Source organism: Scheffersomyces amazonensis (genome assembly GCF_036850825.1).
Source record: "Scheffersomyces amazonensis strain UFMG-HMD-26.3 chromosome Unknown RJT21scaffold_6, whole genome shotgun sequence".
NCBI classification, from domain to species: Eukaryota; Fungi; Ascomycota; class Pichiomycetes; order Serinales; family Debaryomycetaceae; genus Scheffersomyces; species Scheffersomyces amazonensis.
In genome coordinates, this window is record NW_027042746.1 from 698,007 (window position 1) to 723,213 (window position 25,207).

Below are 25,207 nucleotides of genomic sequence, written 5' to 3' on the forward strand. Positions count from 1 at the left end.
TATAAATCTATAATTAAGGAAATTATAAATTTTTGTTATAGTCGCGTTCACGTGACCCCGACGGATAAAATTTACATTTACACTTTTGTAAACCCGAGTTGAAGAAAGTGTCTGGAGTACATTATCACCTTTACCTTATTATCCTGAACACGTTCACAATTAAAGACAAAAGTCAGAAAATGAACGGAAACAGTGATAGTGCATTTTCTGGTCAATCATGGCAAAATGCCCAGACCATTTCGGGTGCACCTCAACGAGTAGCCCAACAGCAGGTACAACATCGAGTACCTCAGTCTAACCAACAAGCACCACCACCACCACCACCACAACAGCAACAGCAACAAATTCACAGGCGACCTGATTTAAAGAATTATCATTTTGCCAGTACAAGTCAGGAAATCTTGAGAAAATATTCTAAATACCCAGCCTCTATGAGTTTACATATATTTGAGACTCATTATCGATTTAATAATTTAAATGATTCAAATATAATACCTAATACTTCACCAATGATTAAAGATTTTTTACGTCATGTCCTTCGAGAAGAGATCCCTGTAGAAATGAGTGAATTATTAAAAGATTTCTCAATTAAATCATATGATGGATGTTTAATTCTTCAAGTGTATGATCATAGAAATATGATAACTACTACCAAAAATAGTACTACTGATAAAAATAATAATAATAATAATAATAATAATAATAATTCAACTACAAATACAAATACAAATACAAATACAAATACAAAACAAGAAGGTACTTCTCTGACTAATCAATCCCAATCAAATCTTGTATCAACTCCAAAGACTTATAGGACTCTATTAAGACCTACACAATTATCACTTTATTATGATTTATTATTTCATACTGATCATGCATTAACTAAATTTACCGATGCATTATCTTTACAAATGGAATCAGAAATATTAACTTTAACTAAGAGAAAATTAGATTTATCAGTCCCATTAAATCCATATTTGAATAATGATTATCTTAAACCAGATTCAGAATATCCAAAGAAAATTTGGGATGAATCAATAAATGACTATAAATTAGAATTTCTGCATCGTCAAGGTCAAGAAATACCACCAAGAAAAATTCATCAAGATGAAATTGTACTTCATAAATCTTCTGAATATGAAGAAATTATGTTATTACTTTCAAATAAATATAAAAAATCAGATGAAACTCAAGATAGAAAATTGGTTATTGTTGGATCTTCATTATCTTCTACAGCTCCTGCTCCAATTCCATCTAAACCTATAAGTAAAGAAAATACTTCTGGTCCAGATTCTAAAGGTAAAAAACCTGATAAACCAACTACTGCACCTGCTCAAGTTACAACTACATCTTCATCATCTAGACCAACTGGACAATTTATGAGATTAAGATTAATTGAAGAAATTCGGAAAAAGAGAGAAACTGAAAAGCAAGAAGCAAAATTACAAGCTCAAGCACAAACTAATTTACAACAACCACCTCAACAAGGAGAAGGTTGGCAATCAAATGGTCAAGTTCCTGAACCTGCTAAACCTTTAGATAATGGACCTGTACCCAAGAGAGTCAAGAAAGAACCAATTAAATCTAATTTACCACCTCAATCTAATCAATTAAATAATAATAATAATAATAATACCCCAGGAGGAGGATTTCAAAATTCTGGAGTTGTACGGAATGGATCATATGCATCAGCCAGTAGTAATATATCATCTGGTTCATCACAAAATGGAGGATCACAACCAACTTCTCAACAATCACAAACATCTCAACCACCATCACAAAGACCCACGAGTCTACAACAACAGCAACAACAACAAATCTTTCAAAATTCATTATCTCCAGAAGAACAACAAGCCTTTAGACAAATGCAAAGTAGAATGCAATCTTTGGCAGTTATGGGTAATACTGGTGTAGCACCAAATGGACAACAATTAACTCCTCAACAAAGACAACAAGCCATTCAACAAACAAAACTTATCCATCAACAAATGTTACAAAAATTCCCGGTATATTTTGAAAGATTACGTGAATTCCAATTGATTCAACAACAAAGACAACAAAAGCAAAAACAATTAGAACAAAAGCAAATGCAAGCAGCTGCTCTGAAATCTCAACAACTTCCACTTCAACAACAACAACAACAACAACAAATGACTCAATTACCTCAACAACAATTCTCTCAACAACATATTAATATTGCTGGGAAAACTATACCAGGTAATTCTAATATTGCTGAGCCACCAAAGTCTGCTGAAAAGAAGAAGCGTACTTATAAGAAGAAGAATACTACTACTGCTACTTGACTTAATGAGAATTAAATTAACTAACTGTATTATAACAAAGTTTGCCTATTTCTTCTCTTTTTAATTATATAACTCATCTGTGTAAATTTAGATTTAGATTTAGATTTACTATTTGTATTAATATATGGTAACAAACTATATAAAAAGCTACTGGCATTTCAGTAATAACAAATTAAGACCAATAAACAAAAACAGATTAACATATTCTTCAAACCGCAATCAAGCCAAAATACAACCAATCCATGAAATGAACAAGACCCATGAAACTTGAATAAATAGAACAAAAAGAGATAAAGAGATAATAAAAAAAAGCATTATAATAAACAAAAAGATAGAGATAGAATAGATGGCGATAAGAGAAATGGTATCAAAGAAAACTCTATAGTTACTTTTGAGAAGGAGCAATAGTACTTCCATAAACTCCTAAAGCTATTACAGTGGCTACTGCATAACCAAGACCCTTAGCAGCTTCCTTGGCTATAGTTTTAACTATACTTGAATTAGGAGATTTTTTCTCTTTCTTCCTTAATGGTTCAACCACATCTGATGATTCAAGTTTATCATCAATGGATTGTGATACCTTCGATGATCTAAGTTTATTATCAATTGATTGTAATACATGCCATGGTATTTCAAATTTCTCTTCCATCTCATCATATGATCTCTTCCTGTTGGAAGACAGTTCACAGTCAGATAATGAATCAAGTCTGAATGGTGGAAGCAGAATACTTTCTTCTTCAGAACTTGAAAATGATACAGAATCCTCATCCCCTTCATCGTCTTCTCCTTCTTCTTCAGATTCTGATGATGAAAGAGTTAAAAGGTCGCCTTCTAGTTCACTTTCTGAGTAGACTTGAGAGTCACTATTAGAATCGCTATTATCATCACTATCATCAAAACAGTTAACTAATTTTGATCTTCTAATATAACAAGTGAACTTGCCATCGTTTTCATTATAATATGCTCCTTCACAATCTGGATTATTAAAGAGATTAGAAGTATCACATTTGACTAATTCTTCTACTTCAGTGTCATCACTCAGTTCATCTTCTTCCTGTTCTTCATCTTCTGATTCGTCATCTTCAACTTCTTCTGATTCGTCATCTTCATCTTCATCCTCATCCTCTTCATCATCTTCTTCGTCGTCAACTTCTTCTTCTTCGTCTTCTTCTTCGTCGTCGTCGTCATCCTCTTGTTCATCTTCTCTGTCGACAATATCAATGATTAATGTTTTAGACTCATTGGATTCGTCATTTTCAACTTCATCATGACTAGAAACACAACACAGAGGAACATATAAAGGAACAGTACCAGCCATTCCACGACAATAATAGGCATCTTCATTTAAGGTATCATCATCTTCTTCTTCTTCTTCCTCATCATAATCGTTATCCTCTTCTTCATTAACTTCAATGACTTTATCTTCAACCACTTCTTCTTTATCATTGGAACCATCAATATCTTCAACATCTTCAACTTCAGGACTTTCTACGGCAGTTTCATCTACTTCCGATAAAGTGAATTTACGTGATACAGGCTTTTCACTCAAAGGTAAGAATTTAATAATATCATTTTCAATCACAATAGTAAATTCAAGAGCAATTTGAGGACAATTAAATTCTGATAATGGAATAATACTAACATCTTCATTAGCAAATTTCTCATAAATTTTTGCTATTGAAGATGATGGTTTTGAAATAATAAAACCAACCACATCATTTGATTTTAATTTAAAGTACTTATTACTAAAAATATAATCACCATTTAAAATAGTTCCAAAAGTAGATTGTAAATCCTTTAAATAAAATTCTCCATCCATATACTTAATAGCAGCATGAGATTTTGATAAATGACTATTCTCAAAGAATAAATTAGTTAAACCAGCATTTCTAGTTACATCCTTTGTTGATGATCTTCTCACTAAAGATTCTTCTCCATTACTAAGCTTAATAACTCTTTCATTACTAGTCCCTGAACTCAATTCTTGAGTAACTGAACCTGAACTACTCATAGTGCGAGACATTTTGTATGTTGTTTTCACTTTTCTTTCTCAATCACTGATAATATCAATTACACTTAAAATTAAAATTAAAATTAAAATTAATACTATCAATGATACAACTTAATTGATCCGACTATAATGTGATCTAAACCGTACGCAACTAAACTAAACTAAAATTAATACTAAAACTACTGAATGAATTGGTATTGGTATTGATATTGATTTATTACTAGTTTGAGACAATTAAATAATAAATCTCAATATTTGTATATTATTAGTTATCTATGTATTATGTTTAGTTATTAACTATTAGTGGTTTTGATTTTTGCCTCCCTCCACATCCCTTATCCTCACTATGCTCCGTTTTATTCTTTCCCTATACACTCCCCTGTGTGTCTCCTCTTATCTTATCGGTATGCAGGAGAAGCTACTCCCTTTTTTTTGCCTTTTCTGTTAATCCAAATTAGGCAATGCCCAGATCACGATCCTCACGTCACATGACCCACAATACAACGAACATTAAAGTCACATCCAATGCCCTGCCCTTTCTTTTGTCTTGGAATCCATAATACGATCGATTGCACAAACTCACCGTAACAAAACTTCTAAAAAAAGGCTCAGTATACTACAGGAGGACAGATCGGAAGTGTGTTAATACACTAAAATTAATTTTTCAGTCAAGTTATTACAAATTAACTAAAAACTAAATTAGACTTAATTGGTTATTACTCATATGAGTACTGAAATATTACTATAATAATAATAATTAACTATGACATCTCAACAAATTGCATATTATGGTCCTCGACCTTTACAATTGAATAGTAAAATGAGACATGGATTTGAACAAGATTATAATTCAGAAAACTTTTTAAATTTATTAGCCAATACTTTTTATATATATTTTGATGATAAACGTCAAAATACTAATGGGAATCCAATAACTTTAGAAATGAAACAATCTGCAAAATTATTTAAGAATTATCAACCAATTGCTGATTGGAAAGTTATGAAAGAACGTCAAAAGACTATTAGTGCAGTATTAGTATTATGTTTAAATTTAGGAGTTGATCCACCTGATGTAATGAAAACTTATCCTTGTGCAAAATTAGAAGCTTGGTGTGATCCTTCATCATTTCCTGATACAAAAAAAGCTATTGAAAATATTGGGAAATGTTTACAATCTCAATATGAAACTTTATCATTAAGAACAAGATATAAACAATCTTTAGATCCTTGTGTTGAAGATGTTAAAAGATTTTGTAATACTTTAAGAAGAAATGCAAAAGATGAAAGAATTTTATTTCATTATAATGGTCATGGAGTACCTCAACCAACTTCAAGTGGAGAAATTTGGGTATTTAATCGAGGTTATACTCAATATATTCCAATATCTTTATATGATTTACAAACTTGGTTAGGAGCTCCAGTAATATTTGTTTATGATTGTAATAGTGCTGGAAATATTGTTCATAATTTTAAAAAATTTGTTCAAAAAAGAATTGATGATGATAATGAAGGTAATCATGATACAAGTGCTCCATCTCCAACTTCAGCTTATCTTGATTGTATTCAACTTGCTGCATGTAAAAGTAATGAACTTTTACCAATGAGTCCTCAATTACCTGCTGATTTATTTACTTGTTGTTTAACTTGTCCAATTGATATAAGTATAAAATGGTTTATAATGCAAAGTCCTCTTAAAAAGAATTATTATTCTTTATTACCAAAAAATTCAGTTGGAAATGTAATTATACCGGGGAAATTAACTGATAGAAGAACTCCACTTGGAGAATTAAATTGGATATTTACAGCAATTACAGATACAATTGCATGGACTTCATTATCTCGACCAATATTTAAAAGATTATTTAGACAAGATTTAATGGTGGCAGCTTTATTCAGAAATTTTTTATTAGCTAAAAGAATTATGCCTCATTTAAATTGTAATCCAATTAGTGATCCTCCATTACCTGATTCAGTAAGATTTCATCCAATGTGGGATTCTTGGGATTTAGCCATTGATCAAGTGTTTTCTCAATTAATAAAACAATCAAAGCCCGATATTAAGAGTCCATCCATTTCAACCTCTACTCCTCAAGATATTCAACAGCAACCACCACCACAACAACAACAAACTCAATCAACAGCTCAATCCCAATCAACTACACAAACTCAAAATCAAAGTCAAGCAACAAACGGATCTGCTTCAAAATCAAAACAAAATGGTTCCCTGGTTACAGTGGCTCCTATACCTACCTCGGCATCAATTTCCAATCAAAATTTAGCTAATTATCAACATTCTACATTCTTTGAACAACAATTAACTGCATTTGAAATTTGGTTAAAATATGCTGGACCATCAACTAAAGAAGCTCCAGAACAATTACCAATAGTTCTTCAAGTATTATTATCACAAGTTCATAGATTAAGAGCATTAATTTTATTATCTAAATTTTTAGATTTAGGTCCATGGGCAGTGTATCTTTCATTATCAATTGGAATATTTCCTTATGTATTAAAATTATTACAAAGTCCAGCACAAGAATTAAAACCGGTTTTAATATTTATTTGGGCAAGAATTGTAGCTATTGATTATAAAAGTACTCAACAAGAATTATGTAAAGATAAAGGTTATAATTATTTTTATTTAATTCTTAATTCTAATCAAACTAATCAAATTGGAGCTCCTGGAGCTCCAGGAAGTTATAATAGTAATGGATCAACTAATGCAAGTATATTAATTAATGATGATCATAAAGCTATGAGTGCATTTATTTTAACATTATTTATAAAAGATTTTCGAAATGGTCAACGATTATGTTTTTCAATTGAAATTATTAATAATTGTCTTAAATTTATTCAAATTAGTGAAAATCCTTTATTAAGACAATGGTGTGCATTATTATTATCTGAACTTTGGAATAAATATCCTGATGGGAAATGGATAGTTTATAAAGATGGACATTTAAGTAAATTATTAGTATTACTTAATGATCCAATTCCGGAAGTTAGAACTTCAATAATTGTTGCAATAACCAATTTTTTAAGTGATGATTTAATTCCTAATCAAAATCCTAATCAACAACAACTGCAACAACAACTGCAACAACAACTGCAACAACAACTGCAACTGCATATTGGTTTATCTGATGTTAGACGAGAAGAAATTAGACAGAATGATTTAAAATTAGGTAATACAATTTTAAGTTTATTAGGTGATGGATCATCTATAGTTCGAAAAGAAATTGTATTCTTCATTAAAAGATTTATATCTATTTATTCTAAATTCTTTTTAGTGGTGGCATTTAATCAATTAGAAGAAGAAATTATATTGATTGATAATTCTAATTATTTAAATGAATTTAGAAAACGTTCACCAGCTTATGGATCAGTTTTCAGTTCAATTTGGAAATCTTTATTGATTTTATCGGAAGATCCTCATTTAGAAGTTAAACAATTAGCTGAATGTCTTATAGATTCAGTAATGGTTAAATTAAATGAAAGTGAATTAGGTCCATTGGTTCAAGAAATGCAAGATTATTTAATTAGTAAATCAACTGTTAATATTAGTGAAAGTTTTAAACCAAATAATCCAATTGCTACAAGACAACTTGGACAAAAGAGACAAGCATCGAGTGGTTCGGTGGTTAATCGTAAAAGTAATATGTTAACTATTAATGGTTCATCAATAACCACTCGATCTGTTTCTGAGAATCCTTCATCTTCTTATCATAATTATCATAATCACAACCACAACCAAAATGGTAATGGTAATGGTAATAGTTCAGATACAGAATCAATATCTTCATATATTAAGAATATGTCATTTTCTAAATTATTCAAATCATTTAATATTGATGAAGATAATGAAATTAAAAACTTTACTCGGATTCTTAATACTGCACCAATTCAAACTAATTATGGAGCAGAATATAAACCCAAAACTCCATTTTTTGTAGAACGTGATCTTACTGAACCTCCTGAATTACCTTCAGAATCAGGATTCTTTGAATATAGTTGTGAATACTTTCAAGAACCTCAAATGTCTAAGAATGAAATTGATGAACCAGGTTCAGAAGAATATGTTAAAAGATTATGGAGAAGAAATAGAAATGAATCTATTATTCAAGAAACTCAACCTCAAAAGGAATTAGCCATTAGAGGAGATTGGAATAAAAATGTAATTTCTTTAAGTAATAAATCACAACCTAGATGTATAAAATTTACTCAATTTGAAAAAGTATTAGTAGCAAGTGATGAAAAGGATAATGTTTCTATTTGGGATTGGGAAGAAAATAAAATTGTTAAGAAGTTTTCTAATGGTAATCCATTTGGAACTAAAATTACTGATATTAAATTTCTTAATGAAGATGATTTACCATTATTATTGACTGGTTCATCTGATGGTGTAATTAAAATTTATAAGAATTTCCATAATTATGAAGATCCAGAATTAGATGATCCTAAAGATTTTACTAGTAATAAAATTGAATTAGTAGCATCTTGGAGAGCTCTTACTGATTTATTATTAACATCCAAAAGTTCAGGATTAATATCAGAATGGCAACAATCAAGAGGTTCATTATTAGTTAGTGGAGATGTTAAAATAATTCGAATTTGGGATGCTCCAAGAGAATTATGTTTGGTTGATATTCCTGCTAGATCATCTTCATCAATTACGTCTTTAACATCAGATCAAGTAGCTGGTAATATATTTGTAGCAGGATTTGATGATGGTACTTTAAGAGTATATGATAGAAGATTAGATTCTCGTGAATCTATGGTTAAACTTTGGCGGAATACTAGATCTAGTAATAATGGTAATGGTAATAGTAATGGTAATAGTAATGGTACAAGATCAACCACTGGAGGTTCAATTCGGAATGTTCATATGCAAAGAGGTGGATTTAGAGAACTTGTAAGTGGATCAGCTGATGGATATGTAAAACTTTGGGATATTCGAGCAGATGAACCAGTTGTAACATTTACCACGGCTGATAAATCAACTCGATGTATTGATACTCATGAGCATGCACCAATTATTACTACTGGATCAAAATCAGTTAATATTTGGACAACTTCAGGAGATTTAATATCTACTTTAAAAAATCCTCATGAAACTTATTTAACTAATAGAACTTCAAGTTACCTTTCTAGTCTTGCCTTTCATCCTCATAGAATGATAGTTGCAACCAATTATAATCAAGACGGACATATTAATATTTATAGTTGTAGTGATACAACTATTGATTACTAAAGTTAATATACTAAAAGCCCATATATTAATTATAGTAATACATGCATTACTTTTAAAAGTATATAAAATAATTATACGTTACTTTATATTGTATATAACCCTCGCTTCCTATTACTCTAATTATAATTTTGCAGTCGCCGACTACGCAAAAGAGGCAAAGAAATTTTCCATCTACCGACCGGGCGTGCATGCAGGGCAATTTTTTTTTTCTTTTGTAACTCCGTACAGACTGAAGGCCATTGAAGCCTAATGGCATATGATATCATTACATATATAAATATAAATATAAATAGAATAGCCAAAAAGTATCGGTTGATCTTAGATTGGATCTGAAATGTCGTTATCATCTGAATTGGCAGCAGCCATAGAAGAAAATGACTTAAAACTTCCGAGACCTTCTCCTCAATCTAATTCTGGAGTTATTGAAGATATTTCAATTAGTCAAAGAATGTTAAGTGCATGCCTGGGTTCATTTATTACGTCATTAGTAGTTACTCCATTTGATGTCATAAGGATTCGTATACAGCAGCAAGAGATTCTTGCGGTTGCAAGACCATGTTGTGATCCTGTGGACTCCGGAAGTGTATCTCCAGTGTCTAAAACATCTCCATCATCATCATTAAAATCTCATCCATTAACAAATGCAACTGCAACAGCAACTATAGATAGCTCAGCTCCGGAATTATTCTGGTTAAATCAAAACTACTGTAGATCAGCTGAAAACTGTTCTAAGATCACCTCCACATTTCAAGGATTTAGTTCTGTTGCAAGAAATGAAGGTTTGGCTACTTTATGGAGAGGACTTTCTATAACATTACTTATGACTGTTCCATCGAATATTGTCTATTTTACAGGATATGAATATTTACGTGATAATTTACCTACATCTAAACATCCTTTAAATCCTTTATTATGTGGATCATTAGCCAGAATTTTATCTACTACATGTGTAGCACCTTTTGAATTAATAAAGACAAGACTACAATCAATACCTTCAGATCTGACAAGATCTCCTAAAATATTATCTAATTTATTAAAAGATCTGTTCAATCTTGTAAGACAAAAGGGAGTTGGAACACTCTTCACTGGTTTACAAATTACTTTATGGAGGGATGCTCCATTTTCAGGTATTTATTGGTCATGTTACGAATTATTAAAATCTTCAATAGGTAAAGCTTTAAAGGCAGATTTTGATCGTCCATCTGGTGGTCAAGATGATTGGAAAGTATTCACTACTAGTTTCTTATCTGGATCTATTTCAGGTACTATCGCTGCATTTTTTACAAACCCATTTGATGTGGGTAAGACTAGATTACAGATTACGAGTCAACATAAAATTAAAAGGGGAAACAAATATAAATATCCTTCTATGTTTTCCTTTTTAATTCAAATATATAAGAAAGAAGGAATTGGGGCTTTATATGCTGGGTTCGTTCCAAGAGTAATGAAAATTGCTCCTGCTTGTGCCATTATGATTTCTTCATATGAAGTTGGTAAGAAAATATTCAAAAACGGTAATAACAGAGATCTTGTATAGAGAAAGGGGATTAATTATCTCGTTATATTAATTGGAGGTATATATATTTATATACTTTATAGATGAATCATGTACATAGTTTACAAATAAATGATATCACCCATTAATTAGTTCCATTGATCATTATTATTATTAAATGATCCATCACGATAATGATATGTTTGTTTAATATCATCAGCTGGAATTCTGGATGGATTATTAATTTCATTAACCTTTTGTCCAGATTCCACACTTGATTCATAAGGTATATTAGAATTCTGAGTGTTTGCACTATTAGTATTACTAGCTCTATTTTTTTGACATTCTACACATAGGGAATAGCCAAATTCATCAATGAGGTGGGTTTCTTTATTATGACCTTTGAAATTACAATTTCTCATAACATACATTCTATTACCTTCAGAAATTGGTTTTGGTATAGTTGATGGAATTCCAAGTTCTTTTCGTGCCATATGTAAAAGTTTGGATTTTGGTCCAGAACTATTATCAATTTCAGTATTAACAATATTCATTGAATAATCGGTAGTGGCATTATCTATTCTTTTAGAAAGATCTTGTAAACTAAGAACATATTCAAATAATGCTTCTTTTAATTCAGTTGAGATTGATCTAACAAATTGCATTTCTGCAGTTTCTAAATTGATAGAATTTGATTCAATCTTTTCCCTAATCATTTGAGATCTATTTGAACCAGATCCAAACTTTGATTCATAATCCTTTAATTCTTTTAATAATTTAATATTAGTTTCACAAGATTCTCTGGTTTTCTTTTCTCTTTGTTCAACACTTGCAAGACTAGATTTAATCTTGAATAAATTATCCATTGTTGATGCAGCTGCAAAACCTTTTACTGAATATAAATTAGCAAAATTCTTTATTACTGATTCACAAGATTCACTTGGAACGGTTTTAGCCCAATTCAACAAATCAACAACAAGATCTTTTTCATGACTTCTTAATTTATTTTCAATCTTCAATATTTTATTCAATTTGCTTTGAAGTTTATTGGCCAGATAACTACCATAATTTGGTTTATCTTCTAATGGTTCTTTAATACTTAAAACACTAGATGTTTCTGATTTAGAGGAATGACCTCTACTACCTAATGTAGAAAATTTATCTATAACTTTAAGAATTGCTGTAGTTGGTCTAGACAAAATTGTTTCACTCATAGGATCTGGAGTATGTACCATAGGAAAATCAGTTATGGCAGTGGTATATTTGACAGTAGGATCAGGTGAGGCTAATTTGGTTGATGTTGTAGGTTTGTCAAATATCTCGTAATTTGGACCTATAAACTGTTCACTAGATTGGAGTTAGTAATACGTTATATTTAGCAACTTATATTGGTTATTAATACTTACTTTAGACTTTCTCTCATTTCCTAAGGATTCAGTTCGAAGAATATAGAGGTTTTAGTTATGGCGGTTAAAGATTGGTGCTAATAACAAAATTTTGCAGCTGAGATCGAAAAAGTTTAGGTACTCAACCTGTAAATTTTATTACATTAAAAACCTGTAAATCTCACTAGCAAATGAAGTTGTAAGTTGACTTATGAATATATATAGTTATACAAAGATATGTTACTTTTTAGATACTTCTTCATCTATATTTAAACCGGTGACATCAGCAATTGACTTTCTTATACTTTGATATGAACTTTCAACGGATTTAATACTTGAATCAGAAGTCTTTTCTATGGTGTCTACTAATTCACCAGCCTTATTATATACAAATTCTTGTTGTTCAGCAATTTGTGGTAAATTCTGTTTCTCTAATTTCCATGCAAAGATTCTTGTATTATTAAAAGTTTCAGGTAAAAAGTATTTAAATGATGCAAGACCTAAAACAACTGGGAAAGTTATTTTAGCAAAAATTCCTCTTTGACGGGCAGCTATATTTCCTGATAATGTAGCAATGACAATATAAATTGAGTTAGGTAATAAATCTTCAGATTTATTATGTAATTCACTTACTGAATTAGTAACTTTACGTTCAGTTTCATTATATTTTACATAACCTTGATTAATATAATTTTGAATTTTAAAATAAATATCAGTAGTGATTCCTCTTCCTGATTTGAAAAATGATTCTATAGCAGTTGGAGAACGAACAGATATACCATCAACAATCTTATTTGGACCAAGTGCTTCTAATTCAGTACCTGATGCAGGAACTACAGTTCCAGGACGAGGAACAACATCGACTTCATCTTCATAGAATTTACGTTTTGGTTCATTTTTTATTTGTCCATTAGACATGCTTATTATAGATGACACAGTAAATACTGGTATACCTACTTTAATTAATCCCTTCACAAACATGTTTAACTATAGTATATATTTTGGATTAGAATATTGAATCGGAACTGTTCACTTAGTTCAATTTTCATTTGATAGTGTGAGAAATTGTCGCAGTAGACATTTGCAACGGTGCGAGCGACATTTATCTATCTGTAAGTGAAAAATTTCAATGATTAGGAAGTGATGTGATAGTTGCAAACTGTAATTAATTTATTATAATTAGTCATGCTTAGATTGGCTACATACAGTTCTCGAGTATCGAGATCATATTTGTATGGGTCATTATGTAGTGGTGGTATACGATATAATAGTTCAAAAATTATTAAGAAAGGAGACTTTAATAGTGAAACATATGAATTCTTAACTGATTCTGATAATAAATTTAAATCTATTCATAAAAGTATAAATAATAGTGAAAATAATCAAGTTAATAATTCTCAGAATGAACTCTTTGGTGAAGTTGTTTCTTATGACTCCGTAGATGATAACATATCTCCATTCAGAAATAGTGATGGAAGTTTTATTAAAGGAGAAAATTCAGAAGAAGCAAGATTACATGATTTAACATTAGAGGGAAGAGTTGATCAGTCTGTGACTGTATTGCCAGAAGAAATAGCTAAAACTATTAATAATAATCTTCTTAGATTAACTATTCCAGATAAGTTAAGAGAGAGAGTAGCAACAATTTATCAATCATTAAATAAAGATCAAATTCAAAAGGCTCCAGAAACTTCATTAGATTGTGATGCTCATATCTCTGGTTTATTTTTACAAGAATATAGTCATCTTAGACAAACAATATTAGAATTACAAAAGAGAGTTGGAGCTGATAAGTTTAATCCTCAAAAGATATTGGATATTGGTTATGGTCCAGCTACTGGGATGATTGCTCTTAATGAAATTATGGGTGATGAATGGGTACCTGCCGAAAAAGAAGCTTATATTGTGGGTAGAAGAAACAACGAGATGAAGAAAAGAGCTAAGCTCCTTTTGTCAAGACAGTTGAATGAGAATTTTTCTGAAGAGGAAGTGGATAAGAAGAATGGAAGTGAGGAACCTGAGAAGTTGGCAAAAGAAATCGAGCAAGAGGAAGTAGTAGAATCAGCCATTGAACAAACTGAACAAACTGAACACACTGAAGAAGCTGAACACACTGAAGAAGCTGAAGAAGCTGAAGAGGAGATTCAACAGGAGTTTGTAGGTCGAGTAAAAGTTTCAGCAATCAATATTCGTACAAGATTACGTGATGCGTTACCAACTACCAAACAATACGATTTAATTATGATTAATAATTCTTTGTTAGCCAGAGAATTCAATTTCCCTCGAGATGTTGACGACAACATGAATATGGTGTTGAGATTATTAAAGCCTGGTGGACATTTAATTCTTCTTCAAAGAGGTAATGCAGTAGGATTTGAAACTATAGCTAGAGCACGTCAAATTATGATACGTCCTGAATCATATCTTACTGAAATTGGTAAGATCCCACGTCCATACCTTAGAGGTTCAAGTTTAAAACCTCAAAAATTAAAGAAAGAAGATCAAATTGTTAGTGAAGAAGATATCAAATATGAGACTGAATTACTTGAGAAATTAAATGAAGAAGAATTGAAAGAAATGTTGGAAGCTCAAGGTAAAGAATTTGAATCAGAATTGAATGAAAAGTTTGGTGAACCAACCGAAGATGATTTGAAATTTGAAGGTGAAGATGAAGGAGATTTTGAAGTTTTACCTGTTGAATCATCTGTTGAATCACCTGAACAACAGCTTAGTACTGAAAGTATGGATTATCATATTAAGATCCTTGCGCCATGTTCTCATCATAAGAAATGTCCATTACAATTAGGAGATCCTAAATATTATAAAATCCCATCTCATAAGCATCGTTTAAATTTCTGTTCATTTAATAAAGTTGTTGAAAGACCTAAATTTACTATGGAATTAAAGAAAGGTAAAAGATTAGCTATGCCATGGAATAAATCTGCCGAAGATGGATTTGGATTTGATAAGATGAATAAAAATAGTTTGAAAAATTTAGAAGGTAGTGGTAGACCTGGTGGAAGAAATACAGAAAATGGATCATATTCTTATTTAATTGCTGAAAGAAGTCTTAATGATATTGAATCAATTAAGAATATTGAAAATAATAGAAAATTTAATAATTATGATATTCAAAACAAATTAGATTATAATAACTGGCCTCGTATTATCCAAAGTCCTAATAAAGTTAAAAGGAATGTACAAATTACAGTTTGTGCACCTAGTGGGAATATTGAAATTTGGCAAGTACCTAAAAGTATTGGTAAACAAGAATATCATGATGCTAGAAAAGTAGATAGAGGAGATTTATGGGCATTAAATAAGAAGAAAGTTTTAGTAAAGAATCAAGTTTCTGATAAAATTAAGGAGAAATTAGATACTTTATTAAAGACTCAAAAGAAGACATTCCTTAAAGAACAAAGAAAACAAAAATGGAAGAAGAAATTTGGTAAATCAGAAGACGATTTTGAAGATAATATATATGGATCATTGGCTGATCAAATTGAAAATTCCATACAATATCAACAACAAGGTAGAAAAGCTAAATTTGATGTTGATCCTAAGAGTTTTGATGGGAAATAATTAACAATCTTATGTGAATAGTTTTACTTGTATATATGTAAATAGAAATATTATTAATATGGGGATTGAATATAAAAATCATTATATTGAACCTATTTAATAGAAATATTATCAATAAGAAATTATTGATAATTTATCAAATTAAATTAGTAATGTATCAAGAATTGATATCATTTACAATAATTAAAAATGTATAACCAAAAGACTTCTATAATACATTAGAACCTGATAAAAAGTGAAAAAATAATAGTAAGAAGAAATAGTGTACTATAAAACTAGACAAAATTGAAAAGAACCATGCTGAGTATTTACTGTGTCATTAGATTACAATTCTTGAAGGAATTGGTGATGAATTAAATTATATGCGTTAAACTGTAATGATGTTGTTGATGATGATGATGATGATGATGATGATGCACACTTATAAAGTCAAGTGAAGGAAAATGGACAGGGCGTGCGCCTTTCAAAATTACAGTGGCACCAGCCATGCCTATTTAAGGATTAACATCAATGAATTAATCAATCAATCATCAATTAATCAATCATCAATCAATCGATCTATCAAGCCATTTACTTTCTTCTGAAAGAACATCCTTCAGATAACTTGGCCTTACCACCAGTTGGGGTACATAAAACAGTTGAACAGTTATCACAGGTGACAGCAGTTTGAGCATGAGAAAAGACAGTAGTAATGGTGAGACATCCTTGACATTTAACATCCATAAAATAAGATCTTGGACCTTGTACTAAAGTTTTTAACTTATGTCTATGAGCTTCTGATTCAGCAGTTGGGTGTAATAAATCTTGAACTAAAACCATGGTGATGTAATGTAATTAACTAGAATAGGAAGAAAGAGTTATCCCTTACGGAAAATTTTTTTCTTTCTTCTCCTCACAAATTTCTAGTGGATCAAATTTTCACAATTTTTCATTTTACTTTGGGCCATCTGTCGCGTGCGCTCAGACTCGTGATCATCTCATTTCTGAACTCTGAAATCTGGTAGAGTGAAAATGCACTAGAAAAACTACTAGGTTTACTAGCCTAATTATAGAAAAAAGATATTTCCACTAAATTAAGTTTACCCTTAAAAAAGGTTAAACAATCTTGCGTACTATTATCACATGTCACTGGTCAACTGGTTACCAATGATCAATTTGTCTTACTCTATGCAGATAGACGCTTACTATTGTTATGTACAATTCTATAAAAAAGTGTGGTGATAAATACTCAAATCTTTAAATGTTATGATTGACACTACATCTATTTTATTGAGCCAGTCCATAACAACTACAGATTGCTTTACATAACCATAGAAATAATCTTTAAACAAATAACACTAACACTATTTAATCTTGGCCATTGTTCGTAAAACACGGTGGACAACTAATATTAATAACACACTGACAATGCAGAGTTCTGCACAATCTACAGTGATCTTCGGGGATTAAAAAAATTTTTGGTTCGAGAATCAAAACAAAGCTGTACACTTCTAGCTATGTTCTAGTTCAGTGTTTTCCTCCATATAAATATATATATACATATCTTGTAGTTTACTCTTAATTGAAGTAAAATAAAGTCAGTAGTCCCTTATACTTCAGTTTTTAATACAGGGTACAATCGCGAAAAATCTCCTGGCATCGGCGAACCCATCGTGTTGTTGTTATTGTTGTTCCCTAATATTTTATAAGGTTTAGTCGCTACCGTAAGTTGCGCACTCCGCATTTGATCCACAAAATCAAACCAACACAAACTGCACGCGAAGGAATTGATAAAGTAGCAGCCAAATTGATGGGGGCCCAGAACCGTAAATATGTAAATAAAGATTAGTTAAGAATATATAATTAGATAAAAGGTGATTTTCTAAAAGTAATTGTAATATTTAAATCGTTGTTATTTCTCATAGTTCTAGTCATTTAATTAACAAAATCTCTAACTTATCATAATGGATGCAAGAAAGCTTAAGGGTGGCGGTTACATTAGTGTACCAACATCTCCACAATCAGATTCACCTAATTCAAAAGAAAGTAATAATCACCATCATTATTATTATGGTAATAATATGGATTCTAAAAATAATATTAATATTAATAATTATCAACAAGATCATAATAAATCATCTCGTAGAAATCTGCGCCATTTCTCAGATATTACTATACTTCAACGTCGTCATTCTACTGATAGTACTATAAACAATAATTTAAATCTTAGTAAGAAGAAATCAAATAGTTATAATGGTAGTGTATATTCAAGAGTTTCAAGAATTTCAAGTGATCCTTATGATGATTTAGATGAATTAAATTTTGATGTAGATTCAGCTATTCATCCAATAGGTTCTAAATCTTATAAATCAGAATCTAAGGTTAAACAATTCATAATTAAATATTTCACTTTAGCTATAATTTTATTACCTTCAATTATAGCCATAACTATTCCTTCAAATAATTCAACTACAAATACATCTGAAGATTTAGCAAATCTTATTACTGATTGTTTTATGATTATATTAGTTAGTTGTGCAATAAAATTTACTATTGAATGGCCTTGGAATTGGTCTAAACAATTAAGAGAAACAAAATTAAAATTAATTAATCATATTAATTCTAAACTTATTAATCAAAAGCTGTTGAATGAACAACAACTTTTAACTTCAGAGAATAAATTATTAAATGATGAAATCTTATGTAATAGAATTGGATTAGTTAAAAAGATTCTTTATTATGAAAAATTATCTATATTATTGGCTGTATTATTATCTGTGTTTGGTTCAGTATTAATGGTATGGTCTAGAAATAATATTATAATTGAAGAATCAAGAAAGAAGATTGTTTTTAATAATTTTAATATTGGTTTATTCCAGTTCTGGCAATTGTTCAGAGTTATAGTTGCGTTTGCTGAGAAATTACAAAGAGATTCAACTGAACATATGGATGAATTTGAAAGTGAAAATAATGAGTATGGGTTATTGACTGAACATAATTTGAATTTGTTCTTACCTCATCAATCTGTTGTTCAAAATGAATTATCATTAATTCAATTCCTTAAGGTTGGCTTTGAGCAATTATTTCAATTAATACATATTAGTATGGATACTTCAAAGCAAGAACAAAAGATCTTACATCAGGAATTGGTTGATACTATATTACAAAAGGAAAGACAACAGAATGATTCTAAGTTTGATAATTTACAAGAGCATTCACAATTGCAAATGGAATTAATTGAAAAATTATTGAATACTCAGAGTAATGAATTTTCCAATATAAATTCAAATATTACAAAGTTAGAATCTGCGGTTAGTGAAATCAAGAAGACTAAAAAGTCTCGTTCTTCCCTCGCTTCATCATCCCAAACACTTAAGAATGCATCCAACATGTATGTCAAGCCATTCCCTTTAAATTTGAATCTAGAAGAAGGGGAACCTATTAGTTCAACTTTGAAGGCCAACAAGATGAAAACTATATTTGAAGAAGACATGAGTAGAACATCTAGTTACCAAAATGAAAATGTCAATGAAATAGACAAACCTCAATCACCCTTACTGAAAAGTCATTCATTTGAGATAGACTGTTGTTCATTGCATGGAGTACCTTTAGCATCTAATGTTGAAATATTACGAGGGAAAAATAGTAATCAGATTATTGAAGATATTGGCTATGGGGCTGCCAATCAACCAATTTCAGTTGGTTCCCCTTTATTTGGACCACTTCCGGTTGAGATTGATGAAGCAAATAATGAAGAAAATGAAATACTTAATAAAAAAAGGAAAAGAGGTTCTTTTTCAACATTAAGAAGAACTATAACTTACATTCATGATATTCGAAATGAAATCTCCTTGATTGATATAATTAAGGATCCATTTGTTATAAGAAAAATGGTTCAAAATAAGATTTTGCCAAAATTACTCCAAAGTATCCAAAGTGAAATTCACCATCACTATGAAAAGCTTTGCCTCATCAAGGTTAAAAGTTGGGAATTATGTAATACTTATATATTTCTGAATTTTGATTTTATCCTTAGTTCGTTACAAAAATTTGATGAAGGTTTGCAGCCAGTGAGGCAATTGAAAAATTTCTTAATTCTTATTTTTACAAAGATTCCATTGAATTTATTAGAGATATATTTCGAGATTATGATCTTTTTACCTAAAATCTGGCTCAAGTTTCTTGTTATTAATCCTATCCATATTGCTCAGAACTACTTTTCAGGAAATGAAGATTATAGTGATGTATCGTCTCTGGAACAAATTCCTTTAAGGAGATCTACTAGTAATAAAAAACATAGTAAGAGTAATAATGATAATAATAATAATAATAATAATAATAATTTCAAAGGTATGAAACAATTACACTTACTGAGAAGTGATAATGGACGAACTCAAATGGATGAAGATAATATTATTTATGAAAAACGTCAAATGAGAATGAGAGATATCTTATTACAAAAGATATTGGATAACTCTAATTTAGAATCCAATACTAAATTCGATGCTTATGGGTTTCCCAAAAATACTCCAGTAAATCTTTATGCTGAATGATTGAGAAGAATATCGTTACTGTTCTTTAATAATCTCCAGCATTAATTTAATGTCTTATATAGTGTGCAATACGTAATTAGCAACCCATTAATATTAAAGATTGTTTTTTCGCATCTCCGCAGCCAAAAACCGTGGCAGAAAAAAATCTATGTACTCCGGAGAAAAAGTGCGATATCACCAAATCCGTCAAAGAAGCCGAGATGGAGATGGGGAAGAGGTAACTCTCAGTATTACTTCATACTTTATATAGGTGTACAAGCTTGAATAGATCTTTAGTGTATATAATAAAGTCTTTTCAACTCGGACACAATTAATCAGTTTTCAAAATAGCCAACAAGCGACGTCCTAAGAAGATTCGTCCTCCTTATAGGAGGTACGTCTATAAATCTAGTTTTACAGAAACTGGGAATAGTAGTGATGAAGATAATGATAATGAAGAGAATATTGAAGAGAATGGTTCATTTGCCTTAGCATCTAAAGATCAACAGGGGAATTATAAAGACTTTAATCGGAAATCAAATTTAAATATACGATCCATCTATGTTCTTACTAATCAAACTAATTATAAGAGTAAGATATGGCCTCGATCACAATTTGAAAAGATTGATGTACTAAAATGTTGTTTGAATCAAGGAAATGAAGATTATGAAGAGAAGATTGAACAAGCGATAGAACATCAAATGAATGAAGATCATTTAATGAAATTACCAATAGAAATATTTGTTACTATCTTTGAAATCTTATTATATAAAGGTAAATTAAAACCTAAATTTATGAGAGTATGCAAATTATTTTATTATATTATTAGACCATTACTTTATAGATGTCCTAAATTGAAAGCTACTAATTTTTTTTCATTTGTGGAAACCATATCAAATAATAAAACTATTGGTAATAATATTCATATATTAGATTTATCATATATTATTCAATCTGGTAAAAATGCATATGTGGCTAAATTATTAAAACGTTCTCGATTAAATTTAGAAGCCTTTGTAGCTCCTCAAACAAGTTTTGGATTAGGACCTTTAATTGCCCTTAAAAATTGTGAAGCTTTAAGAATCTTAGATCTAAGCTTAGTATCAGAAACTTTAAACCTTGAAGAATTATTTAAATCAATCAAGAATTTACCAAATTTAACTCATTTATCATTTCCTCGTTCATCAATTGAAATAAATGATTTTGAAAGTATAACATGGCCTAGTAAACTTTCATTTTTAAGAGTTTCTGGAGGTATATCTGATGATTTTCTTTATCATTCTAATTTCCCTCCTACAATTACTGGACTTGAATTTGCTCATTGTCCATATATTTCAGATATAGGGTTAAGACAAATTATGTATAGGTATGGAATGCATTTAAAAACATTAAGAGTTCAATATCCTATGCCAGGATTAAGAAAGAGTACACTTGATTATGTATTCCAATATTGTCCTAATCTTATAACATTAGAAATTGCCGTAGATTATGTATCTAGTGCATTTTTTGATCAGGGATTTTTAAGATATTTAGAATATCCTCGACCTTTAAAAAATTTATATATTAATAGTAGTGGTATGTTAGGAACATCTACAAAACTTGATCCAATTGATTTAGCTTTAGCTTTAAATGAAGGTAGATTACCTTTACTTAAAAATATTTCATGTACAGCTAAACTTGGTTGGGATCCAAAATCTGATGCTGTAACCTACATTGTTGACGAATTGGACGAACGTCAAGGTGGGTTATATATCGGTTATTAAATACATTTAGCATAGTCCCCTTAGTTGTAATATAGTAAAAACAAAACAAACTTCATATAATATAATATAATATATGATACCCTTTATCCATTGATGTCTCCTTATGTATTTGTATATGAGCACTAAAGAACAGTAACAAAATCATAGACGTATATGAAAAATGCGTACTACTAAAAAAATATATAGTGAATCAACTAGTCGTACGAACTACATATCTGGATAATACACCATACTTATGAGTCTATCAATAGTAATACCTCATAGGGTGGATAGGTTGAGTTCATTGAGCTCAATTGATAAGTTCCTATTTCATATAAGTTCGGTGAAAAATCGACTTCTTGTGTTTTATGAAGAATCAATTACTGGATATATTATTTATAAGACTAAGGATAAACCTCGTTTAACTCCAGTGTATCTCGATGTAACGATTCTTCCTGCAGATGCAGCAGATAATCCTTATGATCTGACTTATAAAAGTACTGTTCAAATCCCAACAGATGACAATAGTAGTAATGGTAATGGTGATGGTAATCACAATAAATTATTCAATAATTATGGTGTACTAAGTAAAACTCTACAAGACAAAGATATTGTCTTCTCGGGTATTTCCAATGAAGATCACTATATAATATGGAAATTTGAAGTACCCATAACATATCCAAAGAAGAAATTCTCTAATCCAAATCTTGTATTATCATGCTTCCTTAATGAACAAGATCTTGAATTATCTGATGGAATAATAACTCCTTTAAAGAGTAATGAAACATTACAAAATTATACTCCTGATGAAGATAAAAACATATTATCAGAATTAAATAATCAAATATTAATCAATTCATTGTCTGATACTAAATTCTCCTTATCAAAGAAAATTATAGAGCCTATCAGTATTCAACAAAGTGACGAATTATCATCTACTGCTAATCCTGATTTGTCAATGGAGCGTACGTCAGATCTGATAATAATTAATAATGGAATTAGGGAAACTCATAAAGCCACAATAAGTATACCTGTATCACCTTCATTAGTGATTAAATTAAAATCAACTAAGCCAGCCGGTAGAAATAATCTTTTATTGGCAACATTAAATATAGAAGCTTCTGATGAATTAAGTAAAACCTTTACTCAAAATGAATTAGAACATTATTATTTTAAAATATTGAATGTATCAATGGATTTTAAATTTGGGAAAGTAGAAGAAATTAAATCTCAAAATCTTAGTTTTCCAATTGAATTTAAAGTTATAGATGGGGTTAATTTAACTTATAAGTTAATTAATAATGAGTATTTGGATACTGAGACAAAAAGTATAGATGTCAATAATAATTATCAATTTACTAAACCTGTAGGTATCAAATTAACTTTACAAGTTCAAAAATATGTTCCTGAGATTAATACAATGGAAGTAGTAAGTAATATTATAACTACAAGTTGGTCTCCATATTTGGATTTCAATATAATTGCTCCTCCAATCAATAATTTATTGAAGACAAATACATATTACTCACAAATACAATCACAACCTCAACCTCAACCAGTTCAAACTATTCCTATTACAAAAAATTCAAGTACAAGGAAATCAGCTATAATGAATAGTTTATATAAATTAAAAAGTCCTAGTGGTAATAATTTATATAATTCAAATATGCAATTATCAAATTCCAATGCATCTTTATCAAGTATAAATAGTTCCAAGAAAAAGAATCTTATGGGATCAGCTGCATCATCAGTGACAGTAAATTTAACAACAAATAGTAATTCATCATTATCAGGATTAAAACTTACATTTGAAGGTAAACTTAGTATTAAATTAGGAGAAATAATTAATTGGAAAATTCAAGCAATAAATAATTCTTCAAATAGATTAAATTTATCTTTACTTGTTCAAGATCCTATACATTTTAATCCAGTATACAGTTCAAATACTACAAGTAATAATATTTCTTCTTCCAATTTAATTAATAATATTAACAATGCAAATAATACTGTTAATAAAAATAATGAAGTCATAGTTTATAATAAAATTCAACTTTATTCATTATATAATAGTTTAAGAATCAATACTAGTGGAGTAATTATACTTAATAATGATGTTAGAATTGGTCCATTAGATCCAAATACAGTATTTGAAACTGATATACAATTTATTGGTATTTCTAAGGGGATTTTCAATCTTGATGGTGTTAAGATTTTTGATATGAATAGTGGTGATGGTCTTGATTTTGGTAAATTAGTAGAAGTATTTGTAGTTTAGACGTATAAATTGTATTTTACAATAAATTAGCATATTTCTTGAATATAAGTAATTAGCTCAGAAGTAATGCTGCAAAAAAAATGTATTAGGAACCCTATTGGCTTTTAAAATGTTCTTCTAAATATTACAAGACATCATAATTCCCAATTCATGTATTTCATTAGGATTATAAGACGAATGAAAAAGTTAGATCTGAAACTTAGCCAACAAGGGTAGAGTTGCAAAAAAAAAAATAGGGGGATTCTTAATTTAGGTATAACTCAACCAAAATTAATCAAAAAAAAAGGGGAGAGCAGGGAATTGAACCCTGGGCCTCTCGCATGCTTGGTAACCCAAAGCGAGAATCATACCACTAGACCACACTCCCTTATTCATGTTTTAATTGTTTTTTCATTAAAGGTTTAGGTGTGGAGATCTGTTACTAAAAATTATTTATTCGATAGAGCGGCGTAGTGTACACCTCGTAGTGAAGTACAGAGTGCTGCAGCGTATGGGTTGTGGGAAAAAAGGTTGATTTCTTTTTTTGCAGTTTTAAAGTGAGCATTCTAATTTTTGTTTGTGTGTATTACCTGCAGTATCATTCAAGTTTCGAGAAGCTTAAGCCGCACATCGCGCAGGCGACTAAAGTAGCCTCTTTGAACTATCGACATTT

The 25,207-nt window shown here is 30.0% G+C and overlaps 11 protein-coding genes and 1 non-coding gene across 12 annotated transcripts; 7 read left to right on the plus strand and 5 right to left on the minus strand. All coding sequences in view use genetic code 12, as the record gives it.

The window, feature by feature from the left end:
* The first annotated feature begins 48 nt into the window (after positions 1-48).
* On the plus strand, positions 49-2,495 carry SPT20 (Spt20p). Its single transcript, XM_064884874.1, has one exon. It carries the CDS (start codon positions 180-182, stop codon positions 2,301-2,303), a length of 2,124 nt encoding a protein of 707 aa, XP_064736843.1. The 5' UTR covers positions 49-179; the 3' UTR covers positions 2,304-2,495.
* Positions 2,398-4,651, minus strand: RJT21DRAFT_51086 (uncharacterized protein). Its single transcript, XM_064884877.1, has one exon. It carries the CDS (start codon positions 4,324-4,326, stop codon positions 2,689-2,691), a length of 1,638 nt encoding a protein of 545 aa, XP_064736844.1. The 5' UTR covers positions 4,327-4,651; the 3' UTR covers positions 2,398-2,688.
* Positions 4,652-4,886: 235 nt separating this feature from the next.
* On the plus strand, positions 4,887-9,653 carry KOG1 (ubiquitin-binding TORC1 subunit). Its single transcript, XM_064882386.1, has one exon. The coding sequence runs from the start codon at positions 5,078-5,080 to the stop codon at positions 9,563-9,565; it is 4,488 nt and encodes a 1,495-aa protein (XP_064736845.1). The 5' UTR covers positions 4,887-5,077; the 3' UTR covers positions 9,566-9,653.
* MTM1 (Mtm1p) lies at positions 9,654-11,205 on the plus strand. The gene has a single exon (XM_064882387.1). It carries the CDS (start codon positions 9,900-9,902, stop codon positions 11,100-11,102), a length of 1,203 nt encoding a protein of 400 aa, XP_064736846.1. The 5' UTR covers positions 9,654-9,899; the 3' UTR covers positions 11,103-11,205.
* Positions 11,157-12,417, minus strand: RJT21DRAFT_51066 (uncharacterized protein). The gene has a single exon (XM_064884875.1). It carries the CDS (start codon positions 12,293-12,295, stop codon positions 11,210-11,212), a length of 1,086 nt encoding a protein of 361 aa, XP_064736847.1. The 5' UTR covers positions 12,296-12,417; the 3' UTR covers positions 11,157-11,209.
* A 1-nt stretch (position 12,418) lies between these two features.
* RJT21DRAFT_51067 (uncharacterized protein) lies at positions 12,419-13,487 on the minus strand. The gene has a single exon (XM_064884876.1). It carries the CDS (start codon positions 13,424-13,426, stop codon positions 12,686-12,688), a length of 741 nt encoding a protein of 246 aa, XP_064736848.1. The 5' UTR covers positions 13,427-13,487; the 3' UTR covers positions 12,419-12,685.
* RSM22 (mitochondrial 37S ribosomal protein RSM22) lies at positions 13,440-16,092 on the plus strand. Its single transcript, XM_064882388.1, has one exon. It carries the CDS (start codon positions 13,631-13,633, stop codon positions 16,025-16,027), a length of 2,397 nt encoding a protein of 798 aa, XP_064736849.1. The 5' UTR covers positions 13,440-13,630; the 3' UTR covers positions 16,028-16,092.
* A 220-nt stretch (positions 16,093-16,312) lies between these two features.
* Positions 16,313-17,019, minus strand: RPS27A (40S ribosomal protein eS27). Its single transcript, XM_064884872.1, has one exon. The coding sequence runs from the start codon at positions 16,844-16,846 to the stop codon at positions 16,598-16,600; it is 249 nt and encodes an 82-aa protein (XP_064736850.1). The 5' UTR covers positions 16,847-17,019; the 3' UTR covers positions 16,313-16,597.
* Positions 17,020-17,970: 951 nt separating this feature from the next.
* On the plus strand, positions 17,971-20,559 carry RJT21DRAFT_141520 (uncharacterized protein; the record flags this gene model as incomplete). Its single annotated transcript, XM_064883396.1, has 1 exon — positions 17,971-20,559. One exon carries the CDS (start codon positions 17,971-17,973, stop codon positions 20,557-20,559), a length of 2,589 nt encoding a protein of 862 aa, XP_064736851.1.
* A 200-nt stretch (positions 20,560-20,759) lies between these two features.
* Positions 20,760-22,421, plus strand: RJT21DRAFT_122414 (uncharacterized protein). The gene has a single exon (XM_064882389.1). It carries the CDS (start codon positions 21,240-21,242, stop codon positions 22,299-22,301), a length of 1,062 nt encoding a protein of 353 aa, XP_064736852.1. The 5' UTR covers positions 20,760-21,239; the 3' UTR covers positions 22,302-22,421.
* Positions 22,422-22,515: 94 nt separating this feature from the next.
* Positions 22,516-24,611, plus strand: RJT21DRAFT_122415 (uncharacterized protein). The gene has a single exon (XM_064882390.1). It carries the CDS (start codon positions 22,537-22,539, stop codon positions 24,553-24,555), a length of 2,019 nt encoding a protein of 672 aa, XP_064736853.1. The 5' UTR covers positions 22,516-22,536; the 3' UTR covers positions 24,556-24,611.
* Positions 24,612-24,840: 229 nt separating this feature from the next.
* Positions 24,841-24,922, minus strand: RJT21DRAFT_t124. Its single transcript has one exon. It is a non-coding gene; the product is annotated as a tRNA-Pro (tRNA).
* Between the last annotated feature and the right edge of the window lie 285 nt (positions 24,923-25,207).